The 23,979-nt window shown below is 38.0% G+C and overlaps 4 protein-coding genes and 1 long non-coding RNA gene across 6 annotated transcripts in view; 3 read left to right on the top strand and 2 right to left on the bottom strand.

Annotated features, from left to right (window-relative positions):
- Positions 1-10,805, bottom strand: part of LOC103512318 — an 18,582-nt gene extending 7,777 nt beyond the window's left edge. Inside the window, exons 1-8 of one of the 2 annotated variants that reach the window (XM_008477077.3) lie at positions 10,560-10,805; positions 9,329-9,428; positions 5,608-5,771; positions 4,540-4,705; positions 3,617-3,857; positions 3,155-3,300; positions 2,489-2,772; positions 1,825-1,981 (exon numbers count right to left, since the gene is read on the bottom strand). In XM_008477077.3, coding sequence (XP_008475299.1) covers positions 1,825-1,981; positions 2,489-2,772; positions 3,155-3,300; positions 3,617-3,857; positions 4,540-4,705; positions 5,608-5,771; positions 9,329-9,421 — 1,251 coding nt within the window. In that variant the 5' untranslated portion in view covers positions 9,422-9,428; positions 10,560-10,805. Of the gene's footprint in view, positions 1-1,824; positions 1,982-2,488; positions 2,773-3,154; positions 3,301-3,616; positions 3,858-4,539; positions 4,706-5,607; positions 5,772-6,664; positions 6,864-9,328; positions 9,429-10,559 lie in introns of those variants that run through there. The other variant, XM_026825817.1, reaches the window with a different exon arrangement.
- A 671-nt stretch (positions 10,806-11,476) lies between these two features.
- LOC108252766 (probable dolichyl pyrophosphate Glc1Man9GlcNAc2 alpha-1,3-glucosyltransferase) lies at positions 11,477-13,761 on the top strand. The gene is made up of 5 exons (XM_026825813.1): positions 11,477-11,713; positions 12,434-12,706; positions 13,039-13,231; positions 13,551-13,659; positions 13,748-13,761. The coding sequence occupies exons 1-5, from the start codon at positions 11,655-11,657 to the stop codon at positions 13,759-13,761; spliced, it is 648 nt and encodes a 215-aa protein (XP_026681614.1). The 5' UTR covers positions 11,477-11,654.
- Positions 13,762-13,924: 163 nt separating this feature from the next.
- Positions 13,925-15,997, bottom strand: LOC103512307 (4-hydroxybenzoate polyprenyltransferase, mitochondrial). Its single transcript, XM_026825812.1, has 4 exons — positions 15,442-15,997; positions 14,789-14,955; positions 14,199-14,457; positions 13,925-14,121 (listed from the first exon to the last, which is right to left on the bottom strand). The coding sequence occupies exons 1-4, from the start codon at positions 15,680-15,682 to the stop codon at positions 13,925-13,927; spliced, it is 864 nt and encodes a 287-aa protein (XP_026681613.1). The 5' UTR covers positions 15,683-15,997.
- A 158-nt stretch (positions 15,998-16,155) lies between these two features.
- LOC103512317 (glutamine--fructose-6-phosphate aminotransferase [isomerizing] 1-like) overlaps positions 16,156-23,979 on the top strand; it is a 64,013-nt gene continuing 56,189 nt past the window's right edge. Inside the window, exon 1 of the mRNA XM_026825811.1 lies at positions 16,156-16,317. Within this exon, the coding sequence (XP_026681612.1) occupies positions 16,311-16,317 (7 nt within the window). The 5' untranslated portion in view covers positions 16,156-16,310. The remainder of the gene's footprint in view (positions 16,318-23,979) is intronic.
- Positions 22,994-23,755, top strand: LOC113468706. Its single transcript, XR_003392362.1, has 2 exons — positions 22,994-23,103; positions 23,672-23,755. It is a non-coding gene; the product is annotated as an uncharacterized LOC113468706 (long non-coding RNA).

Below are 23,979 nucleotides of genomic sequence, written 5' to 3'. Positions count from 1 at the left end.
ATCTCTGAACAATAAAACCTTCCTGTCCCTTTCAGAGACGCTGCAATGATGTCCATCCGAAGAAAGATCATGGGACAAACACCGGCTCAAATCAAGGAAATCAAACAAGAAGACATCGATCTTCCCGTAACCGAGAAGGATTTCCGGGAAGCCATCGCAAGGTGTCGGAAATCGGTGACCGCTCACGATCTATCCAAATATGATTCCTGGATGAACGAGTTTGGCTCACACTAATCGTCTGAAAGACACCACGAAGTAGAGGCAGATGAAATCGCCTGAGGGTAGAAAGATGAGCTTCCAGATATTATATGAGGGATGGTTGTGAAAATGTGTCAACTAGTCCCCGCCCTCCCGTCCAGATATTGACCATGATCCAGATATTGACATGTTGCTTAACCTCCAATGTCCTGTTGGGGAAAAGATGTATCAAATGACTTCATAACCATTATTGTGTGTCAAACGTAGCTAAATTGCTGGCTTTAAATCTTCTGTGACTACTGCATCTCCTATTTCTCTGTACAACATCAACAGAGGTTTGTACATTTTAACCTTTTGCGGACAGATTCATGTGTCACATGAAATCATGGTTCCGCCATTATGGTAGGAGAAATATAACTTGAATCTGGCGATACGGTAGGATTCATGTCCAGCATGAAGCTACAGATTTACTCGCTACGGTCGGCTTGATTTTTACAGATAGGAGGCGTTACGGTAGGACGTGCCTAGGAACTTGTGTATCTTTTGCTCCTTTCAAATGCAGACTGAAAAGCCGGTGTTTGTTTATTATGATTCCAAAGCATTCGGAATTATAGTCCGAAGATTTCCGAAGAAGACAAAAAAAACCAGATGTTTCTATCTCAACTAGGAAAAAAAAGAAAATAAATTAAAAGCGAGGGAACAATTTCATGTGTGACATGAAGCCTACCACAAATCGCTTTTCGGAGGTTTCATGTCTCACATGAATCCTACCGTATTTGAAAAAAATGTTTTGTTTACGTCTGACTGTAACAACAACGCTTGAGTTTCATGTGGGACATGAATCCTACCGTAAGAGCGATTCTGGTGAAATTGATTCTGTACGCAAAAGGATAAAGGCCATAATAATACTTGACTTTTAAGTGGAAGGTGGAAGGTAGTCACTAGGCGAGGTGAACACCGGAGGCATTCTCCACCACCTAGCCCTTATGTCTGCCACACACGATGAAGCGTGCTTGACAAGCCGCCTGTTAAGCATGCTTGATCGTGTGTGGCGGGTTCAAGACTCTATTAATCTCCATTATTGAAGTACTCGTAAGTAGGTATGTTCAAAAACAACTTCTATTGTTCGGTACACAAACAAAATTTCGTAGTATAAATTTCTTTCTGGTCCATATTTGCTTTCTTGTTCCTTGCACACTTTTTTTTTACAAATGTTAATATACCTACCACGTAAATGTGACCTTATTTTGGTCTCGAACTTTGGCTTAAAGAACACCACATTAAAACATTCTCAAATAAATTAGGATAAAATTTCATACTTCGGTTAGGATTGAGCCCTTGGTCTCGGGTCTGTTTGCCAGATGTAGGCTATTACTAAAGGTTTTTTTTTTTTTTCATATTCACTGGACTCGGATTTTCAAAACGCATTTGTTTTTTTTTTTTTTTTTTTTTTTTTTTTTTTTTTTTGTTTTTTTTTTTTTTTGGGTTTGGTGGGTTTATTTTTTTTAAATTTTTTTTTATGATTCTGGATTTGATGGATTCATTATATTCAAAACTCTCTAGTTTAGGAGACGCACATTTTAACCACTAAACTAAGAAAGGCAGGCTGTATTAATAGATACATACCTGGCATAGAGGTTTACTCTCAGTGGTGGGAGATGCCTCATGTTCGGAATTATCAGACTCATCAGAAGAAGAAGAAGACAGGAGAGAAGAGAGAGGACGAGGAGGTTTGACTGGGGGCACCCCTAGGGTACGTCGGAGTGGGGTAGGCTTACATAGTCTGGAAACAAACGAAATCAAACGTCTTTATACTGTGTATTTTAACTATTTTATATGCCAAACGAAGCAAAGTCCAAGTTTCAACTTAATTTTCATTGCAGGATAAATAACACAGCTACCTATATTCCATTCTATTCTAGTGCACTAAGAAATTTGAACAATGGCAAATGATTTCACCGAAAATTAGTGTACTTAAATATGTTTTAAAGTACTTGACTCCCATGGCGTAGTGGTCACTGCGCTCGCCTTGCACGCGGGAGACCCGTGTTCTATCCCCGGCAAAAATTTGCAAAATGCAAATAATTGACTGAGTGGCTGGGTGTTGCGGGGCCCAGAGTTGTGATATAATAACACAAAGAAATGGCATTTATTTAATTTATTTACCTGGGCTTGAACTTAATTTATGTAAGTTTAAATGACTTGACTTCGACTCGAACCACCAATCTCCAGATCTAGAGTCCACTGTGTCAACCACTACACCACTCTTTGTCTAACTATTTAAACTTACGTCTGGTACACAGTGCCAGCAGCCGGTTTCTTCTCCGGTTTAATCCCGGCTATGGGCATCACTTGCGTCACTTCCACATCCTTCAGCTCAAACTTATACCTCCCACTAGACGGTACCATCTCTAGCTTACGAGATCTGGGTAGCTTAGTAGTGACACTGGGCTTAGTAGTGACACTGGGCTTAGTAGCGACGCTGGGCTTAGTAGCGGCACTAGGAGCTTGGTAACGAGAGCGACCCTGAGCGGCCGGGGACTGGGTTTGTGTTCGCACGCGAGTGTTGTACACCTGTGGGAGAAAAGGTGAAATATTTTTGCTACGTTGGAATTTTTCTCGGAACGGCTAGTTTTCTCCAATCCTGTCTTCCTTCTGTCTTCGATTTCGGCACGATAAGACCTTGGCAGTTACAGTTCCCTCTCTCTTGAAAAAAGGTCCATGTCGTAGCATGTTTTGACAGCTTTTTATTATTATTATTATTATTATTATTATTATTATTATTATTATTATTATTTCGTAGCTAGATAAAACATCAGCTACATTGAACTTTTATGGTTCGCAGAATGGTCATCTCGTAGTGTGTCCCTCTCAAAAGAACTCTGAGAGCGATTTTTTTTAATCGATATTGCGCATCGAACCCGGTACCTTTTGAAGCACAAAGTAAACTACTCACCTGTTTAACTGTCTTCTCATTGTACCCAGTACCATTGGACCACGGGCAAGCACCCCAGGACACAGGGCGGGCTGAAGCGCTCCTAGGGGGAATATTAGACCCCCCTGTAGCAGAACCACTGGAATGTTTACTAAGACTGGGAATACCTGGGACAATTTTGAAACAAGAGGGTGAAATTACTATTTATATCAAGCAAAGCAAGGTAATTCCAGGCCAGCCTAGTTAGCTTGGTTGGTAGCTCGTCTGCTTAGTAAGCGCTACGCCGCGGATTTGATTCCCGCCCGGGGCGGATTTTATCCTGACGGGATAAAATTCGTTCTCGGAACAGCTGACTTTCTCTCATCCTGTCTTCTTTCTCTCTTCGATTTCAGGACGATAAGACCTTAGCAGTTACAGTTCCCTCGATCAAACCTATTAAAATAATGTTAATATTAATAAAATATTTTTTAATAATCGCCTTACCTGACGTAGACACAGGTCTGAGGCTGGGAATACCAGTGCGATTGATATTTCTGGGCGCTGCTGGAGCAGTACTATTATCCTGACCTACTATACCATTGGGCACTCTAGAAGTAATGTTATCCTGGCCTACTGTACCATTATGCACTCTAGACGCATTGTTATCCTGGACTATTCCTGTACCATTGGGTACTCTGGTGTGCTCACTGTTCGACCTTGATTTGACTAGATATGACGAGCTTATCTGAAAAATTTACAAGAAAAATAACTATAGGTAAATAGAACTGATGCAGGAGTAGGTACTTCAAAAAGTGGTTGGCTGGAAGAGCTCATTTCTGAATTGTACATTACTTTATTAATCATGAATTGTACAATGTTAAACCCATAAAATACACGAGACCTTGTTTAGACTGCTGGGGTAAAGGGACTTTTTAGTCTCATTCGAGCAGGATAAACAAGGTATATTCTATTCAAATCTATTTCTGAGAACCCTGCCACTTGAAAAAAAAAAGTAAAAAAAAACTTGTGCAAGCTTGAAGAGTAGCGCTCCCCAATTATGTCCTCCCTTCAATTTCGGGACGATAAGACTAGTAAAAAAAAACTTGTGCAAGCTTGAAGAGTAGCGCTCCCCAATTATGTCCTCCCTTCAATTTCGGGACGATAAGACTCCAGGTTAGCCTTAGGCCAGCCACTCACTATCAGGTAGACCTGATAGGTACATCTGATGAGGTCCGTCTGTCGGGTCTATCTGATAGTGTGTGTGCTCATTAGGTATCAGGTGTACCTGTCAGGTTTACCTGATAGTGTGTGTGCTCATCAAGTAGATCTGAAGCGTTCATAACATTTAAGTACTAAGGAAAAAAATAAGACCTTCCAGAGATTCGAACTTGATTCTGTCCACGAAGGCCGCTGATTGACTTTCTTACCTTGCTTGTGGGTTGCTTATTAATATTGGTGACTAGCAGCGTATTTCGGTAGTTATCCACATTTTTCTTGACTAGAGGCGTACTATTGGCCGAGGCGGCCGACTGGTTGCTGTTGACTGAATTGTTGGAACCGGTTCGGGAGACACTGCGGGATCGAAACCCGAATCTGGAAGAATATTGAAAGGAGTTGGTGGTATCTCTAAGAATAAACTCTTGAGTGGAAGATAACCACTAGGCGAGGTTAACGCCGGAGGCGTTCTCTACCACCTAACGCTTAGAGCTCTATTATTATGTGGTCAAATTCTCAAATAAATGAGAATAAATTTCCATGCCTCATCTGGGATAGAACCCACGCCCTCCTGTTTACCAGGCGAGCGTCTTGAAAATTACGAAAAAAAAAAAAAAAAAAAAAAAAACCTCTAACCTCGACTTACATAGGTACCTACTTTAAGTGATGCATATCAAAAATGTCATTCGTTTTTTTCTCTATCCCACAAGCCGAATAAACCAACTTGGCATTCTTGGTAAAACCTGGTCTTAATTTTTTGACCAATAATGGAGGAAGGCCATTTGTAAGATTGGACTTTTTTTGTCATTCATTAATAAGAAAACAGTACTGTCACTCTGAAATTTAATCCATTTCCTGTAAAAACACAAAAATTACAGAACATGAACAAGGACACACCCAACATTACGGAAGTCTGCTGTTCTTTATCTTTGGATTCTTTAATAATTTATTGGAAAAGTTAGGGTACACAATCCTTCCCTTGAAAGTTCCCAGAAAAAAAAAAAAAACTCTTTGAATTTTGGCAAAAGACACATAGCAGGGACATGGATGAAAAGTCTGCAAAAAGCTTGTTCGGTACCAAATTTTGAAGTTTTTTTCTTCAATTTAAGTTCTTTTTTCAACCTAAGTTCATGTTTTTTTTTTTCTCCTAAGTAGGTAGTACCCATACCTATTGTAAAAATGTGATTTATTAACGTAGGTACCTAAATATGAAAAAAAAAAAAAAAAAAAAAAATAATAACCATATTGTAGATGTTTAGTAGTTAGGTGTATTCACTTACTTATTGATAGGAGGGGGTCCTTCTGCTGGTTTCTTCCCATTGGATTCCATGTTCACCTCACCGAAGTTTCTGATTGGTTCAGGAGGGGCAGAAACTACTCTTCTCTTGAATCCAAAGGAGGTGGCTACGCCACTGGTCGGCCGCTGTTGGTCTCCCTTGATGTCCTGAGGGATAAAAAAAGAAAAATACAATATACAGGGCTTTTTTTGATAGTTTAAGCTAGCGATTCCCAAAGTGGAGTCCGCGGCGGCCCCCTGGAGATGGCTCTCTGGTAAAATTGAGTCACATAAAATATAGTAAAGGCACCGCAGGGCCTTCACAGTTCAAAAAGGGGGCCGCGTAGAGAAAAGTTTGGGAACCGCTGGTTTAAGCGATTCTCGAGAAACCCAGTCCTGAGAAAGACTTTGTGAACACCCTGTATGCGTAAAGATTTATTCACACATAGTCGACCGGCCGTGGATCAATGTCGGCTGACCCATCCATACTGCCTCGATAATATTCATATCGTCGATCGATGGCCGGTCGACTATGTTTGGACACAACTTAATAAAGGTACTTATTTATACTGTCAGCTAAGACTAAAAAGTCCCATCATAACAACCGTTTCAAAAGGTCTCATTTATTCACATCGATAATTTTGACAATAGCGTGGAAAATATGGTAGGAAAAGAGAATCAAATTTGAATTAACTACCTATCCTATTCCTGTGAAGCCGAAACAGTCTAAACTTTTACTTATACCTACTACCTACCTATTCAAACCAGGCTTCAAATTTCAAACAGAAAAGAAAGGTCGAGTAGGAAAAGGTACGTACCTATCTGCATGTGTATAAATGAATATTGCGACAACTATTTTTTTACGAAAAAAATCGCGAAAAATCAATTTCAACCCTATGTTAAAAACAGAAGCAAGCACTAATAGTATATGAAATGTCTAACTGAGAAACAGAAACAAGTCTGAAATGTACAATTTACAGAGTATACGCCCCAATAAATTACGTCTCACAAAATCAAATCCGCAACAAAAAATCAAAAGCTTCAAAAGACGTCAGACTCACCAGAAGAACCCCCGCGGATGTTTGGCGATCCATCATTTCTCGTCGACTTATGTGTTGCATATTTTTGCAACGAAACACCTATCACTTCATTGTCACAGAGTAATTCGCACTCACGGCATGAGCACGGGCTTTATTCCATTAGGGAAATCGCATCTAAAGTTCAAAGTTCAGCACACGTTTTGTTCTTTTTTCAGGCGAGAAAAAACAACATGGACACTCTTTACTGTATCTTCTCATTGATGTTTGGCGATCCATCATTTCTCGTCGACTTATGTGTTGCATCTTTTTGCAACGAAACACTTATCACTTCATTGTCACAGAGTAATTCGCACTCAAGGCATGAGCACGGACTTCATTCCATTAGGGAAATTGCATCTAAAGTTCAAAGTTCAGCACACGTTTTGTTCTTTTTTCAGGCGAGAAAAAACAACATGGACACTCTTTACTGTATCTTCTCATTAGAGGGAGGGACAAAGGAAGGAAGGGAGGGAGGGAGAAAGGAAGAGACGAAGGGAGGGAGAGGATTTTCCTTGGGAGCGACGGGAGGGGAGGAGGGCTGGATGCGAAATTGATTGAGTCTCTGCCTGAGGGAGGAAGAGACGAAGGGAGGGAGAGGATTTTCCTTGGGAGCGACGGGAGGGGAGGAGGGCTGGATGCGAAATTGATTGAGTCTCTGCCTGAGATGCGTGCAAAAGGCGAATGCTGTTTTCGTACGAGATTTGTGGCGGAGAAAAAATGTACTAGATTTGACTTTCGAAGCCTGCAGATTTCTTTGTTGTCCTTGGAAAATGTACACGGATTTCCACCCCAAAGAAAAGCTTCTCTTACTAGCTTAAGAAGATTTTAAAGATTTTACAAACGGGAAAATAAATAGGTAAATCCTTTTTTTTTTTTTCAGTAAGAGTACCTCGGTGTCTATTTAATTTTTCCCACCAGCTCTTTATATTTACTTAAACAAACAATAGGCACCCGATTTGGGCAATATCGTTTGAGGTCCAAAAATAATAAATAAAAACTAAAAAGCACCTCACAGGAAGACAAAACTTCACGTACGAAAAATCTTGTACATTCTGTACCAACTGAGGAGATGTTGCTGTTTTATTTTGTCATAACTTTCACAGATTTCTTCGCCATCCCGCCTCCTAAAAACGAGCCATCTAGCCACCCACCGCCCTCTGTGAAGTTTCAGCAAGGAACTTGCGCATTTGATTCCTACGCCTACGCCGTAACACGGGAAACATAGCGGCGATTTCCGTTTGACGTTATTGGATGTCGTATTATTATGACGCATTTATTTTCCTATGAATTTCTGGATGGATGACTCTGTACCTTTGGGAAGGTCGTTCTATTTTATTTAACCCTGTTTCTGAGCAACATTATACACCTATACCTGCCTGCTTTGTCACCTTAACTTTCTGAAGAGAGACTGTAACTCTGTAAAGGTCCTTCTCTTTCATTCCATCCTTTTTCTGTCTAACATTACGTATACATAGCTACCTCCTGCATTATCAACTTGGCAGTCAAGTGCTTAATGATTTTTTTTGACTGAGTATAGTAATTGGGTGTGGATCACTGGTTCACACCTCAGCCAGACATAGATTTTTATCCCCACTTCTTATTGTTAAAGGAAATGAGTTCTATGTTTTGACCCTAATGATTTTAAATTTAGTTTGTCTTTTTGTTTACCATACTACATACTGAACATATGCCACTATAACCCAAACCCCAAATAACTCACAATAGATAAACCAAACCCCCTCAAAACTAACATTCCCTAATAAACCAAAATCATAATAGCAAAACACCCAAAATAAGAATCAAACATGGCCAAAATTTTTACGCCATGAAAATTTATTGAGATGAAAAAAAAAGTTCGACAATTTTAATACCGTTAGCTTGGATAGGTAGTGGGTACCTAGTACTGCCTATACAATACGGGTGGGCACCCGTACCTACCTACATAAAATTTCCAGTGTGAGATACATATACCTACATCTAAGTTAGGGTTATTCTACCCCTTACCCTATAACTGAGAGTTAGTTTAATGTAGGGCTTTACTTTCTGTTACCTGTAATATGTATGGTTGTCCCTAATATAGAGTAGTGACCTAGGAGTTCGGATCTGGAGGTTGGTGGTTCGACATTGGACGCTAACAGATCGAGTCCGGATCAAATTTTCACTCAGTTCGACTACTGGTACGGAAATCAAACATAACACCATCTCTTGTCCCTGAACTTGACATGAATCTTGACCTTGACTAACAATCATCCACCCACATTCCAATTCACCATCACTCAATCCAACCCATTATCAGCCACCCACCATCACCACCACTGTGGTAAGTTACTAGACTCTAATGCCAAATTGAGGACTTGTGAGGATTTCTCTCTCAGGTAACAGCCGGTCCACTTCAAGAGTCAGACTTAGTTCTCATGCCAAGTTGAGTAGTTGTGAGATTTTTCTTTCAGGTATTAAGGAGATCACTCAAGGAATAGAGTTTGTTTTGCTTATGTTTTCAATCAATACGCACCTCCAAAGACACACACATGGGATTGTGTAGTTTTACATGCACAGAATTTATTTAAAAGTCAACAGTACATGCACTTCTAGGTACTCTAAGCATAAAATTTTGGTTCATTTCACTCCATACATTTAGCTACTTACCTTTTTGGAATAAGGGATAATTAAGAATGGATGTTTGCACTTTTTCTTAGAGATCAGAGTCTGTTTGGATTTGTTAGAAGCACATTGACCCATAAGAAACCTGAAACACCCACAGTAAATTTGATTTAATTTATTGGAGAAAAAAAAAAAAAATAGGTACCTACCTAAACAAATACACTTAACTCCTGCACTTAGTAGATCAATGGTAGACTTTATTAATCGACTGTAGGCATGGGAATGAGTGATTCTTAAAACTCTCATTAAGGGTACTTAACTTAACAATAACATGTTGAGGGCACCTAAGCTTGCTGACTACCCTGATTAATCAGAGTGTGTATTGATAAACTAGTTAATTTTCTGAGTAGATGATGAATAAATTGGCTGCCCATCCAAATTATAACAACCATGACTAATATTGCTCATCTCCAGTGATCCATCAGGAACTAGACAGCATACCACGGGGGGACGGTTGGTCCAGTGGTAATGCACTTGCTTGCCATGCAGAAGGTCCCGGAATAACAACCATGACTAATATTGCTCATCTTCAGTGATCCATCAGGAACTAGACAGCATACCACGGGGGGACGGTTGGTCCAGTGGTAATGCACTTGCTTGCCATGCAGAAGGTCCCGGATTCAAATCCCACCATCAACGAAAACTTGTACTCGTTTTTTGATTGCAAATATTTCAATGGGTTACTTTCTGGTGTTCTTGTGTTGACCCAGCACCTAAATGGGAAGTATTGTGTCTCTTCTAAAAACTTGTACTCGTTTTTTGATTGCAAATATTTCAATGGGTTACTTTCTGGTGTTCTCGTGTTGACCCAGCACCTAAATGGGAAGTATTGTGTCTCTTCTTGCCCATCTGATGAGAGGCATACTATGGGATGGGCATGCTACAACACAGGCCACATGCGTCTAATGTAGCAGTTGTTTCATTGCTACAAAATAAAAACGGCGGTGGAAAACTCATCTATAAATAATAATAAAAATACCAACTACTGGCTATATTTCTAATTTTTCTTTAAAAATGACACGGGAGGAACCAGAGCAAACCAAGCTGTAGCAGAATCAAGAACAGAAAAAAAATGTCAAGTATAGGCATCATCATTTTTTGAGCTTTGTCTTCAGAGGTAAATAAATGAAATGCACTTATGTAAGAAAAACACTCTTGTCTCTTGTAGATTTCAGTTTTGCCTGAAAACGGCATTTAGAACAATGCAAAAACATACCTTGTAATGGAATAAAAAACTGTGGTGATTCATCAGAACTCTTTCCTATTTGACTGTGCAAACACCACACCACAAAACACAAATGGTTCTAGAGCTACAAGGATGATGATATGAAAGTTGTACTATTAATAGTAACAGATGAGATTAGATAACACAACTGAGATTGTAATTATAATTAATGAGAATTAATTAAAATTAATTTAAACAGATCTCTAGAAAATAGACTTTTACATGAAAAAACACTAGAACGAGGGGAAATGGGAGGAAGAGAGGGGAAAATATTGATAAAATTTATGGGTGAGAAGCGAGCAAAAAGTTGATAATTTTTTTCGAGGAATTTTTACCTCTGTGGCACTTCTCTGTGGTTTTCTTATCAACAAAAATGACGCGGTACAATTTAAATTTGTAAACAAATGTTCAAAAGCCAGTTGTTGGCAAAAGAAAAGTCAAATGGAAAGTGGAAATCTGTGGCAAGTGTAGGTACATTGGGGCTTTTGCAACCCAGATAACAATAGAAAGAAGTTCTTTATAGTTCAGGCGTTAAAAACCCTTGACGTTCTATGATTTCTGCATAAATATGATCAATTCAACAGATTGGAAGAAGTAACTTTTGAAAATGTTGTGGAAACTGGTTTGTGTGGCATCTGGCATAAAGCTGTTGCTTATTCCATCCTAGTAAGTTTTTCATTAATATTTTAAAAGTAAAAACACTAGAACAAGGGGAAATGGGAGGCAGGGAGGGGAAATTATTGATAAAATTCATGTGTGAGAAACGAGCAAAAAGTTGATAATTTTTTTGATGAATTTTTATACCTCTGTGGCACCTCTCTGTGGTTTTCTTATCAACAAAAATGACGCGGTAAAATTTAAATTTGTAAACAAATGTTTAAAAGCCAGTTGTTGGCAAAAGAAAAGTCACTGGAAAGTGGAAATCTGTGGCAAGTGTAGGTATATTGGGGTCTTTTGCAAGGCAACCCAGATACAGATAACAGTAAAAAGAAGTTCTTTATAGTTCAGGCGTTAAAACCCTTGACGTTCTATGATTTCTGCATAAACATGATCAATTCAACAGATTGGAAGAAGTAACTTCTGAAAATGTTGTGGAAACTGGTTTGTGTGGCATCTGGCATAAAGCTGTTGCTTATTCCATCCTAGTAAGTTTTTCATTAATATTTTAAGGTCCTACTTGAAGTGGTTCAGTAAATTGTATAAGTCACTCAGAAAAAGAACTCCCCAGTTAGCACGCAAGCTTACATCCAGGGGCTTGATTTTGACAGGATTTCTAAGTCTAACGTCTTAAACTTAAATCCAGTCCGATGGGGGGCTCCCAGAGGCCCATTCAGGCAAAAAAAAAATGTCAAATTTTATTTGTTCTAGAGAGAAGTAATCTAGAACTTCTTTATAGGATTTTGAATTTTGAAGTCCATGCCTATCCAAAAGTTTTTTTTTTTCAAAATAAGATCCACAACCGCTGCACCGGCTAGAGTCCACCGGTTGATGTAACACTGGTGGATTGGTGGATAAAAAAAACTCAATTTTTATCATTTCAAAAAATTTGGATCTTATACTAGCCCAACCTTAATGTTATAGCTTTATATTTCTATAAAACTCGTTGAAAACTTGAAAATAAACAAAAAAGTGCGTCACCACAAAAAAAAGTGCATCACCAATCAAATCAACCAGCTCGAGGAGGTGGTGGATCTCAAGAGCTAAACGTTTAGTTTGGTGGAAAGTCACAATCAACCGTTTAGTAAAAAAAACTTTTATTTTGTCATTTGGTGGATTGGTTGATCAACCGGTGCAGCGGTTGTGAGTCTTATTTTTAAAAAAAACTTTTGGTATATATTCACTTTTTCTTTCAATTTCTTTTTCAGCACATCAACAGATTTTGAAGTTCACAGGAATTGGTTAGCTATAACCAATAGTCTACCACTGTCACAATGGTATACAGACACCACCTCCCCATGGACTTTAGACTACCCTCCATTATTTGCATTCTTTGAGTATCTGCTCTCATTTGTGGCTTACTACTTTGATCCTCAAATGCTCGATGTCAAAAACTTGAATTATAAGTCTTCAGCAACATTGCTATTTCAACGTCTCTCGGTGATCTTCACAGATTTTGTCCTGGTGTATGGTGTGAAAGAGTGAGTTATAAACACATTATTATTTTTGCCATTTGAAATGTGTATAGGTAAGTAGGGAAAAATATTTCAGAATAGCTGTGCTATTGCAATATTCTTTGTGTGGAATTTTAAAGCTTTAAAGTGACCAACTTTAGTAGTTCATCTGTTCACCTTCAGTAGGGGGGTAGATTTTGGATCTGAAGGTTGGTGGTTTAACTTCAAGATATTGGTAAATTCATGAATGGTATTTGTGACAAAAATGCATGCCAAACATTGTTAGTTCAAATTTGTGAATTTCTTGCATGGAAAATGTTCCTGAAATAATACTTAATTTGTTAACTTCTGTTTTCTAGGTGTGCTGATTTTCTCACTAGAAGTAAAATTATCAAACACAAAAAATGGACACAAGACTTGGGATCTCCAGTGGTGATTTTCCAGATACTTATCATTTTCAATGCAGGATTGTTCTTTGTAGATCATATTCATTTTCAATACAATGGATTCCTCTTTGGTGTTTTGCTATTGTCCATAGCAAGAATTTTAGAAGTAAGACCCCATATCCCCATAATCTGTTTATTTTTATTAGTATTATTACCTATTATTATTTTTTAATGTGATTTGTCCTACCTCTCTGGAGTTTAAATGCTACCTATCTACCTAAGATTATATTTTACACTGCTCTATGTCAGCATGTACCTAGGAAAGGAATTATTACTTTCACAGTTACACCTTACACTGTTTGAGTTTTAAAATCAGGAGAATAGAATAGAATAGAATATACCTGGTTTATCCTACTGGGTAGTAATAGTAACCATTTCAATTCTTTTTACTTTTTGATGACCTGATGTTATTATTATTTTTGCAGGGAAATTGCTATGAAGGTGCATTTTGGTTTGCAGTGCTTTTAAATCTGAAGCACATTTTCATTTACATTGCCCCTGCTTACTTTGTGTTCCTGCTCAGGAATCATTTATGTACTTTGTTTATCCTACTGGGTAGTAACCATTTCAATTCTTTTTACTTTTTGATGACCTGATGTTGTTATTATTATTATTTTTGCAGGGAAATTGCTATGAAGGAGCATTTTGGTTTGCAGTGCTTTTAAATCTGAAGCACATTTTCATTTACATTGCCCCTGCTTACTTTGTGTTCCTGCTCAGGAATCATTTTACATAGGTATAGGAATCATGTTTTTCAAGCTTTTAAATCAAATGAATTAATATATAACATATATGTTATTCATTGGTAGGGCAGTCCTCTATTAACATTGTCAATATTTGTAATACTTTTAGAGATAAAGTTAACCCCATTTTCACATAAATCAATTAAATGTATTCTCACCTGATGGGCATAAATGGTATCATAGATAATTGTCCAGCATATTCCCGACAGATACAATGGTAAACATAGACTCCAATCTACACAACCAGTCACTGCTGAATATCCCATGAGAGCACCATAGTTGAAAGTCATGCCAAGTATCAGCTGTGCCCAATGAGTCACTCGTTCACACAACCAGTCACTGCTGAATATCCCATGAGAGCACCATAGTTGAAAGTCATGCCAAGTGTCAGCTGTGCCCAATGAGTCACTCGTTTCATCAGTGGATACAGTGTGACAAAGAGAAGAGAGGTAGAACCAAGTATAATGGTATAGAGATTGAGTTGTACTAGAATCAGAAGACCAGCACCGAGCTGACCTGCTAGAAATATGATGGCATCTGTTGTTGATATTGAGCCATTCACTAGAGGTCTATCTTTGGTTCGGGACACCTGGAAAAAGGAAAGTTGTAAAATAATTTTCTGTTTTTCCTTTTAAGCCCATTGAGTAAAAGAAACAATTTAAACAAATATCAAGAAAACACCTTTTTGAATCCATCAATAACAGTTTATACAGACCATTTTAGAAATCTACGGATTACCATTGTGATAAAATATTGAAGTATTAAATGCTGTTGTTAATGATTGTATTGTGTTAACATTTCAATCTTCTTCCTCCTCCAATCCAAGGAAAGCAGCCACCTCCAGGAGGTTTGTCCAGAGTGCCAAGGGATCTAATGTGGTGGTGTTGGCTGGACATTCAAAGAGTTAAATGCTTACTTACTTTGCTGTCTATATCCTTGTCCCAGAGATCATTGATTGTACAGCCTGCCCCTCTCATAATGACAGCACCGAGACCAAACAGGGCTAAAGTATGTAGATCTGGAAGACATCCCGGAACTGCTGCCATGGATATACTCCAACCACAGGGCCAGAATAGCAACCATGATCCTGTTGGAATAGAAATTATTTAACAAATTATTCTTGAATTTTTATAGAGAATGGATTACCTACTGTGATGCAGATAAATAAACACAATTATCAGACCCCAAGATAGACCATCAAAATATAGAAATATGCAATTGGTTTGCTTTAGAAAGGGGTAAACCTAATTCACTTGAAGTTATTAATAAATAATAACCATGAAGGTTACACCCTTATAATTGTGAGCTGAAGATATACACCCACAAACTGTAAAAATATGGGAGAGCCGGTAGGGGTAAAGGGTGTTCAGTAATATTCCAGCGGGATAATCAAGCTAGGTAGGTACATTCTATTACCAATTGGTTTGTCCAGTCTCATCAATTTCAAATAAGGAACTATAGATTTGGTCTCATACACCCACAAACTGTAAAAATATGGGAGAGCTGGTAGGGGTAAAGGGTGTTCAGTAATATTCCAGCAGGATAATCAAGCTAGGTAGGTACATTCTATTACCAATTGGTTTGTCCAGTCTCATCAATTTCAAATAAGGAACTATAGATTTGGTCTCGGCACTGTCACTTGGCTGTTGTCCTGTCCTCTGATGGTCAACAGGTTGGAAACACCTCACTGAAGATCTTGATATATTCTTGTACAAGCTGTGAGATAGGAGAGGCTGGTGTGTCTTGCATAGAGATAAATATGACTTGCTTGCCAATAGGTGAATACGAGATACACTCTTGATCATACAGAACATTACTAAAGAGAAATTAGTTATTGGTAATATATGGTAACATTTTCCTTATTAAAACAAATGAAATCATAATAACTGAGTAGGTTTTTCATAATCACTTCAAGGTTACATGAAAATTATGGTAGAATCCCTGAAATTGTATTTTCATTTTGAACAATTTGGAGCACTCAGGAGCTTAAAAGTGAATGATTCATGTAGATGGTGAGTTATTAGTGGTACAAACACAGCAATAATATATTTTTCATCAATAAATTTAATCTAATCAGTTAATCAGTCCAGTTTTCTTATCACTTGAAAAATATGCACACAGCACACACTTGATCAAAATTTTAAAAATTCAAATTTTCGCGGGTATAAAAACACAGAGGTGTTTGCCGCCACAGAGGTATTTTCCTGATGCCGATTTTCATGGCGGTAAAAATTCAAATTTGATAAAAAATTGAAATCTCCCACTTTTCTGATTTTGATTTGATTTATGGATCAAAAATGTGAACGTTACACGTATATTTAAGTTGAGTTCACTCAGAATTGGCTCTTTTTTATTCCTGAGCTCGAATAGTTAGGTTGTGTGTAGTCTGTAGTTCAGTGTACGTGGAATTCGATAAAAAAGGAAGAAATAAAAGAAGTTACAATGTGCGGTAAGTTAGCATTTATGAGATTTTAATTTTTCAGTCACACTTGGAAATAACCACCCATTCTACTACTTAGAGCTTGGGTGTTTTGTAAACATTTCTGTCTTATAAGTAAGTACATTGTACATTTTTATCATTGGTAATAATTTACCTACTGATATCTATCAAAAAAGATTCTTCTTATCTCCTAAATATGTATTGAAAATCTGAACCCTATCCAAATTGTACATAATAATTCATTAGGTACTTCAGAGGCCAGAGGCTGCAGTTCAAATGTTCAGCCAGACCCTATAAATATCTATTTTTAAGATCTAGGTGGATAAGATCGAAATGAATATTGTACCTATGTGAAGATACCTGTATTTATTTTTTTTCAAACATGAGATAAATGTATAAAAATGACATTTCTAGAATTTGCTGGACACACCACATCACTGGTGATAGCATGCTTTTAAAATCATTCTCATGCTCCATGCTCAGTATTTGCAACAATTGTTTCATAGGGGCCTACTATTTAATTCTATGGAGAAGAACCAATTAACACACAGTGCATTTAGCCTGTGGGTGCCATGTTTGTACTTTGACATTTTGATAGTTTAAACTTTGATATTTTGCTAGATTGGTCAAAGGTCAAAAATTAACATTTGACCAGTAAGACAAATATGATTTTATGATCAGATAAATGAGTTGCCATCATTTGTTATAGTTTTAAAAATTAATCACCTTCTTAAGTGTAGATTATGGAAATTACTGTGGTCACACAAACACATTTTTTTTTTTTTTTTTTTATGTTGTTGAATGTTGAAAAGATGATGATAATTACCTAATTTTCATAATATTTTCATAATACCTAATTATTATTCCACTCAGGTTATAAGTCCATGACTTATTATTGCATACTGCATAGTTCAGTCATTATTTCATAAAATGCCCATCATAACTCACCTATTATTTGGGATAATGTAAAAGTTTTCCTTAGCAACTCACTGCATTGGCAGATCTATCAAGAAAATAGGTACCTACCATAAATAAATCAGTCTAAGCAAACAGGTACTCACTTACTTGAACATCAGTTCTATAAAGATTAGTATACAGTCTACATTACATGTACCTATCTATACTTAGACCAAGAGATTCTCAGTTATAACAATATTTGTTTTTGTTTGTTTGAAAGTGAAACCTAGGTATAAAAAAATCAATATTCTGGAAAAGAGCAGTCATTCATTCTTAGACAGTTGCAGATATTTGGAATTCTTATGATTGAATAGCTCAACAATACAATCCATCTTGGCTTGTGTTATTAAACCAGAAGTAAATACATTCTCCTATCTCCTAATAAAGTATTGAGTACCTATTTGTTTGAAATCAGCCTATGAACATAATGAAAGCTATTACTCAAGTGGGTACCTACTTGGACTTGGATAGGTACTCCACATTACCAAAGTATTATTTATTGATTGTGTAGGAACTTTCATATTACTGGATGTTCCATACAATTGGGTAGCCAGTTCTTGGTCCTCATTTTAGGTTTCAAAAAGTAACTTTGTTTTTATAAATTTTGTTTCATAATTCTAATGCTTTTGGTTCAAGATCAAGCCCCAAAATTTGCATCAGTCAAATCTCTAATAAAAAATAAAAACGAATTTCAACTTGATGTACCTAAGATAGGTACATTGATTTATTAAAGCTCTTTTTAGGTCGCATAGCAATTCTAATGTTACCTACAAAGAAGAGAAGTAAGTACCTACTCGTAGGTATAGGTACCAAAAATCGTGAGGTTTTGTTTCAGAACCATCATTATTTTGAAAATAATACTGTTCATGTAACAATTTGAAATTCAAATGAGGGTGTTATGTAAAACATAATGGGATCTAATTTTGGTGGTAGGGACCTCAATAAATTTCTGGGTTCGAACGTTTCAAGATACGAAAATAAGATCGATAAGTTTCGATAGGTACTGTACTAGGCTCATTCAAAGAGGACCAATTTTACAGGGTGATTCTGATGTTTTCGTTAACACACTTCATTAACTATTTTTACTTTTTTAGTAACTATTTTCCTGTTTACTTGTGGGCTCACCACTTACCACCTCGCTGATCACATTTAACCTGCACTAGGGACGGATGAAGTTGATGAGAGATGCTAACACAATAACAACTTGCACAAATGCAAATAAATGCTTAAATAAAATGTGCATATAGTGTACTTACCTACATAGGCTAAAACCTCAGATTCCCGTTTTCAAAACGTAGAATAAGACTAGAAAGTCCCTTTACTCCCGCGATTTAAACAAGGTCCTAATGTGTTTGGAAGAAATACGGTTTATACACAAAAAGCCCACCTAGCCGCTAAGCTCCATGAATCTATGAATTTGGAACAAAGTACATTATGTGTATTTGTGAGGTACCCTGCTACTTTCGCAATGCCGCTCCCTTTTTTCTGGCAAGACGACCTTTGGATAAATAATATAGGCGTAAGTCAGTACTACGACCTTTGGATAAATCATATAAGTAGGCGTAAGTCAGAAGTGACAAAATCACGTCACCTCTGATTTACGCTGCCTTCCTCGTGGGTATGCCAAGTTTTCCAACCCAGAGTCTTGACCTTCCCCCCACCATCCTCTCACCTATCTCTACTCTGTTTACTTGAGTAAAAGTTCAACTTCCTTCTCTAAGACAAGATCACGGTAAGATCGATCTAAATGTGGTTATGAAACGATTTAATAGATAAGACAGGGTGGTTCAAATTAGATTCAATACTAGGCCGAGTGGGTATCACACTAGGCTTGTCCCGAGTTCAATTCCTGACAGAGGCGAAGTTTTTTCGGCTCCATGCTTGGGAACAAGTTGCAATCAGCCTTGTGAGAACAATTCAGTACCTACCTTAATAATTCTCTTTAATTTGTTTTACTTAACTTGAGATCTCTTTGATGTTGGTCTTCAGCAGAACCTCTGAAAGTTCTAACCAAGTATGTACAACAGGCGCCAGCTGGTAAATCCGAGCCTGAAATTAAAACTGGTCAATGCTCTAATAAAGTTCGAAACGTAAATTCTGAATGGTAAGCTTTGGGTGCTCCAGAGGTCTGTGTTACCATAGGCTAAATCTTGTAAATGTTATGTCTTACTACGTACATACATACAATGAGAAGACTGTTTAGTCCTCTTCATCCGAAGACCTGACAGGTCCGCCTGTCAGGTCTACCTGATAGTGTGTGTGCTGATCAGGTACCATTTTGACCTGACAGGAGGACCTTTTCAGCCTTACCTGTCAGGTCTACCTGATAGTGAGTGGCAGGCCTTAGGGAATAACTATAAGACTGAAAAAGGAATTGAAGACGGCTGATCAGGTCCGCCTGTCAGGTCTACCTGATAGTGTGTGTGCTGATCAGGTACCATTTTGACCTGACAGGCGGACCTTTTCAGCCTTACCTGTCAGGTCTACCTGATAGTGAGTGGCAGGCCTTAGGGAATAACTATAAGACTGAAAAAGGAATTGAAGAATTTGAAAAAAATCCAAAATTTACGTACTTTGGTGGTAAGTCGGAGATCTTTTGTTTTAACTTTAGAACCGTTAGGTGTAAACAGACCTAAAAGCCCTACAGGTTGGGTTAATCTTATACGAATCTACCTACCCTTTTGCCAAAGTGGCTGAGGTGTTAACCTCGAAAGAAAATGCTGTTCGAATACAAATATGCCACGTGAAAAAATTTCCTCCATGGATGAATTCAGATTATTGAAAGACATAGAAGAGGCTCTGGGAGGAGATCTATCTATTTACAACACTCGAATACCCCGAGGAAGATCAAGAATTCAAATTGTTTATTTTTAAAGCCAAGGCAAGCAACATTGCCAGGACCTGGCGTAGACATGGCACCAGCCAGTGGTGTTTGGCTGTTTGGAAACGTTATGCTGTATTGGATATCTATGGAATATATCGATTTCTTTTTTTTTTCTGAAGAGACTTGATAGAAGGAACTGTAACTGCTAAAGTCTTATCGTCCCGAAATCTAACAGAGAAGGAATACTGGATAGGAGAAAGCCAGCCGTTCCGTGAACGAACAATATCCTTGTAACTGCTAAGGTCTTATCGTCCCGAAATCCAACAGAGAAGGAAGACAGGATAGGAGAAAGCCAGCCGTTCCGTGAACGAACAATATCCGTTCAGGACAAAATACGCCCCGGGCGGAAATCGAATCCGCGGCCTAGCGCTTACAAGGCAGACGCTCTGGCAACCAAGCTAACTAAGCTGGCAATGATTCGGTCTAATAGGTACATAGAATAGAATATACCCTGCTTATACTACCAGAATGAGACTGAAAAGTCCCTTTACTCCCGCAGTCTAAACAAAGTCTTATAAAAGCATAGCTAAGGTGTGTAAAAGAAAGGTTTTCCTTCGCCCATACCTGACAGACTAGTCTCTTTGCTGTGTCCTTGATCTCTTTTGAAGCTCGCCAAAAGTCAGCCATTCTTTTCTGCTGATTGCACAAGGGCTAGCATGCAACCTACCTAGGTACCTTAGTAAATGATGTTTATTTACCGACTGAAAATGTAGTCCTTGAAATTCGATTATTTTAGGAGTTAGAATAAGGCTGCTTTCCATGTTGTCCAATGTTTTTGAACCTTTTAAAGTGGCGCAGTGCCTCAAGTCCCTAGCTAAGTGTCTGTGAATAAATGTTGCTCAAGTTGGTTGCACAGAGAACTCAACTCGCGCAATATTTATTGTCAATGGACACATTAGGACTTGGATCATTCTAGAACCAATCCAGGGCTGTCTAATGAAGACAGTTTTACGGTCCAAAACGGGCCATATTAATACGGCCAGATCAAAATATTATTCCTTTTTAGTGCAAGGGAAATGAGCGGACATTAAAAGAAATGAGGTCTCTTTTCCATTCCTATTTTTCTAACCTACCTAGGTACCTTAGTAAATGATGTATTATTTATTTACCGACTGAAAATGTAGTCCTTGAAATTCGATTATTTTAGGAGTTCGAATAAAGCTGCTTTCCATGTTGTCCAATATTTTTGAACCTTTTAAAGTGGCGCAGTGCCTCAGGTCCCTAGCTAAGTGTCTGTCAATAAATGTTGCTCAAGTTGGTTGCACAGAGAACTCAACTCGCGCAATATTTATTGTCAATGGACACATTAGCTTATCACTGTCAATTTGTAAAACACTGAACGTAAGTATAAACAATTCAGTAGGTATCCATAAGAGTATAAACATTCATTCTTTGGAATAGGAAATTATTGCAGAGCGACTTCAACTAAATTAACTCTTGGGAAGTAAAAAAAAAAATTGCGACTTTTTCATCTTCTTTATTCATGAAACATCATAATTTATTCAAATTTAATGTAGTTACATTGTTGTTATATGTATACGAAGTATTGTAAAGGTAATTTTACCAAGGCTAACTGATTTCATTTATTATTATTATTATTATTAAAATAAACCAGAAACATCCGAAATGAAACTAACGGTCGTGTAGGTATTTCCGAATTTGAAAAGGGATTTTTAAAAAGAATAAAAATAAATTTCAGGTTGTAGCCACTTTTTTTTTATTTTTATTTTTTTAAGAAGTTCGATAGAGGGAACTGTAACTGCGAAGGTCTTATAGTCCCGAAATCGAAGAAAGAAAGAAGACAGGATAGGAAAAAGCCATCGGTTCCAAGAACAAACATTATTTGTTCAGGAGATTTGGATCATTCTAGAACCAATCCAGGGCTGTCTAATGAAGACAGTTTTACGGTCCAAAACGGGCCATATTACGGGCCAGATCAAAATATTATTCCTTTTTAGTGCAAGGGAAATGAGCGGACATTAAAAGAAATGAGGTCTCTTTTCCATTCCTATTTTTCTGGTCAAAATAAACCAGAAACATCCGAAATGAAACTAACGGTCGTGTAGGTATTTCCGAATTCGAAAAGGGATTTTTAGAAAGAATAAAAATAAATTTCAGGTTGTAGCCACTTTTTTTTATTTTTTTAAGAAGTTTGATAGAGGGAACTGTAACTGCAAAGGTCTTATAGTCCCGAAATCGAAGAAAGAAAGAAGACAGGATAGGAAAAAGCCATCGGTTCCAAGAACAAACATTATTTGTTCAGGATAAAATCTGCCCCGGGCGGGAAAATTTGTAATTAAGGTTTTGCTCTAACTTTATTTATGTTTCCTCAGGTATTGCCCTAGATGCCGCCGATGGAGTGGACATTGCCATTGTCAAGAAAAGTGGCAAGGTTTCAGCCTTGGAAGATGAAATCCAAACCCGTAAGTATCAATTAGTTGAATGAGTGTATCGGGCTCATTTGGAATATGTGGCCACGTATTCCAAATGATTAAAAGCAAATTAAGAATTCATTTACGCAGTATTTATTACAATGTTAGCACACTTTAATAAATACAAATAAAAAAAAACTTTATCCCCTATAATCTCTTCCTCCTCTCTTTCTTACTTCTCCTACTCTTTCTTTTCCTCCTCCTCTTCCTTCTCTCCCTCCTCCGTTTCCTCTTTCTGTTCCCCTTCCTCCTCCTTTTCCTCTTTCTGTTCCCCTTCCTCCTCTTTTTCCTCTTTCTGTTCCCCTTCCTCCGCCTTTTCCTCTCTATATTCCCCTTCCTCCTCCTTTTCCTCTTTCTGTTCCCCTTCCTCCTCCCCCGGGCGGGAAAATTCGTAACTAAGGTTTTGCTCTAACTTTATTTATGTTTCCTCAGGTATTGCCCTAGATGCCGCCGATGGAGTGGACATTGCCATTGTCAAGAAAAGTGGCAAGGTTTCAGCCTTGGAAGATGAAATCCAAACCCGTAAGTATCAATTAGTTGAATGAGTGTATCGGGCTCATTTGGAATATGTGGCCACGTATTCCAAATGATTAAAAGCAAATTAAGAATTCATTTACGCAGTATTTATTACAATGTTAGCACACTTTAATAAATACAAATAAAAAAAAACTTTATCCCCTATAATCTCTTCCTCCTCTCTTTCTTACTTCTCCTACTCTTTCTTTTCCTCCTCCTCTTCCTTCTCTCCCTCCTCCGTTTCCTCTTTCTGTTCCCCTTCCTCCTCCTTTTCCTCTTTCTGTTCCCCTTCCTCCTCTTTTTCCTCTTTCTGTTCCCCTTCCTCCGCCTTTTCCTCTCTATATTCCCCTTCCTCCTCCTTTTCCTCTTTCTGTTCCCCTTCCTCCGCCTTTTCCTCTCTATATTCCCCTTCCTCCTCCTTTTCCTCTCTCTGTTCCCCTTCCTCCTCCTTTTCCTCTTTCTGTTCCCCTTCCTCCTCCTTTTCCTCTTTCTTTTACTCCTTTTCCTCTTCCTCTTCCCTTGTCCTCTTTTTCGATTTGCAGTATTCAAAAATACTAATATTTTTCTGTTCCAGGTCTCAAAGAGCTCAACGTAGAAGAATCAAGCGCCACTCATGTGGGTATAGCCCACACCCGTTGGGCAACCCACGGGGCCCTCTTTCTTTTACTCCTTTTCCTCTTCCTCTTTTTCGAATTTCAGTATTAAAAAATACCAATATTTTACTGTTCCAGGTCTCAAAGAGCTCAACGTAGAAGAATCAAGCGCCACTCATGTGGGTATAGCCCACACCCGTTGGGCAACCCACGGGGCCACATTGTGTACGATGTGATCCATTTTTGTATCACAGTCACTATGCTGGTGGTACGGTGTGATCCACTTTTG

The sequence above is a fragment of the Diaphorina citri genome, unplaced genomic scaffold, assembly GCF_000475195.1.
Source record: "Diaphorina citri unplaced genomic scaffold, Diaci psyllid genome assembly version 1.1 scaffold821, whole genome shotgun sequence".
Lineage (NCBI taxonomy): Eukaryota > Metazoa > Arthropoda > Insecta > Hemiptera > Psyllidae > Diaphorina > Diaphorina citri.
The sequence above is the reverse complement of the archived record's forward strand: the minus strand, read 5'-3'. Positions and strand labels throughout refer to the sequence as shown.

Coding starts and splice junctions, on each gene's coding strand:
- LOC108252766 (XM_026825813.1), top strand. CDS start 11,655: ATGTTGTGGAAACTGGTTTGTGTGGCATCTGGCATAAAGCTGTTGCTT. Junction 11,714..12,433: donor CTGTTGCTTATTCCATCCTA/GTAAGTTTTTCA, acceptor TTTCTTTTTCAG/CACATCAACAGATTTTGAAG. Junction 13,232..13,550: donor CCATAGCAAGAATTTTAGAA/GTAAGACCCCAT, acceptor TTATTTTTGCAG/GGAAATTGCTATGAAGGTGC.
- LOC103512307 (XM_026825812.1), bottom strand. CDS start 15,682: ATGTTCTGTATGATCAAGAGTGTATCTCGTATTCACCTATTGGCAAGC. Junction 14,956..15,441: donor GAGACTGGACAAACCAATTG/GTAATAGAATGT, acceptor CTATTCCAACAG/GATCATGGTTGCTATTCTGG. Junction 14,122..14,198: donor ATATTCAGCAGTGACTGGTT/GTGTGAACGAGT, acceptor TGGGATATTCAG/CAGTGACTGGTTGTGTAGAT.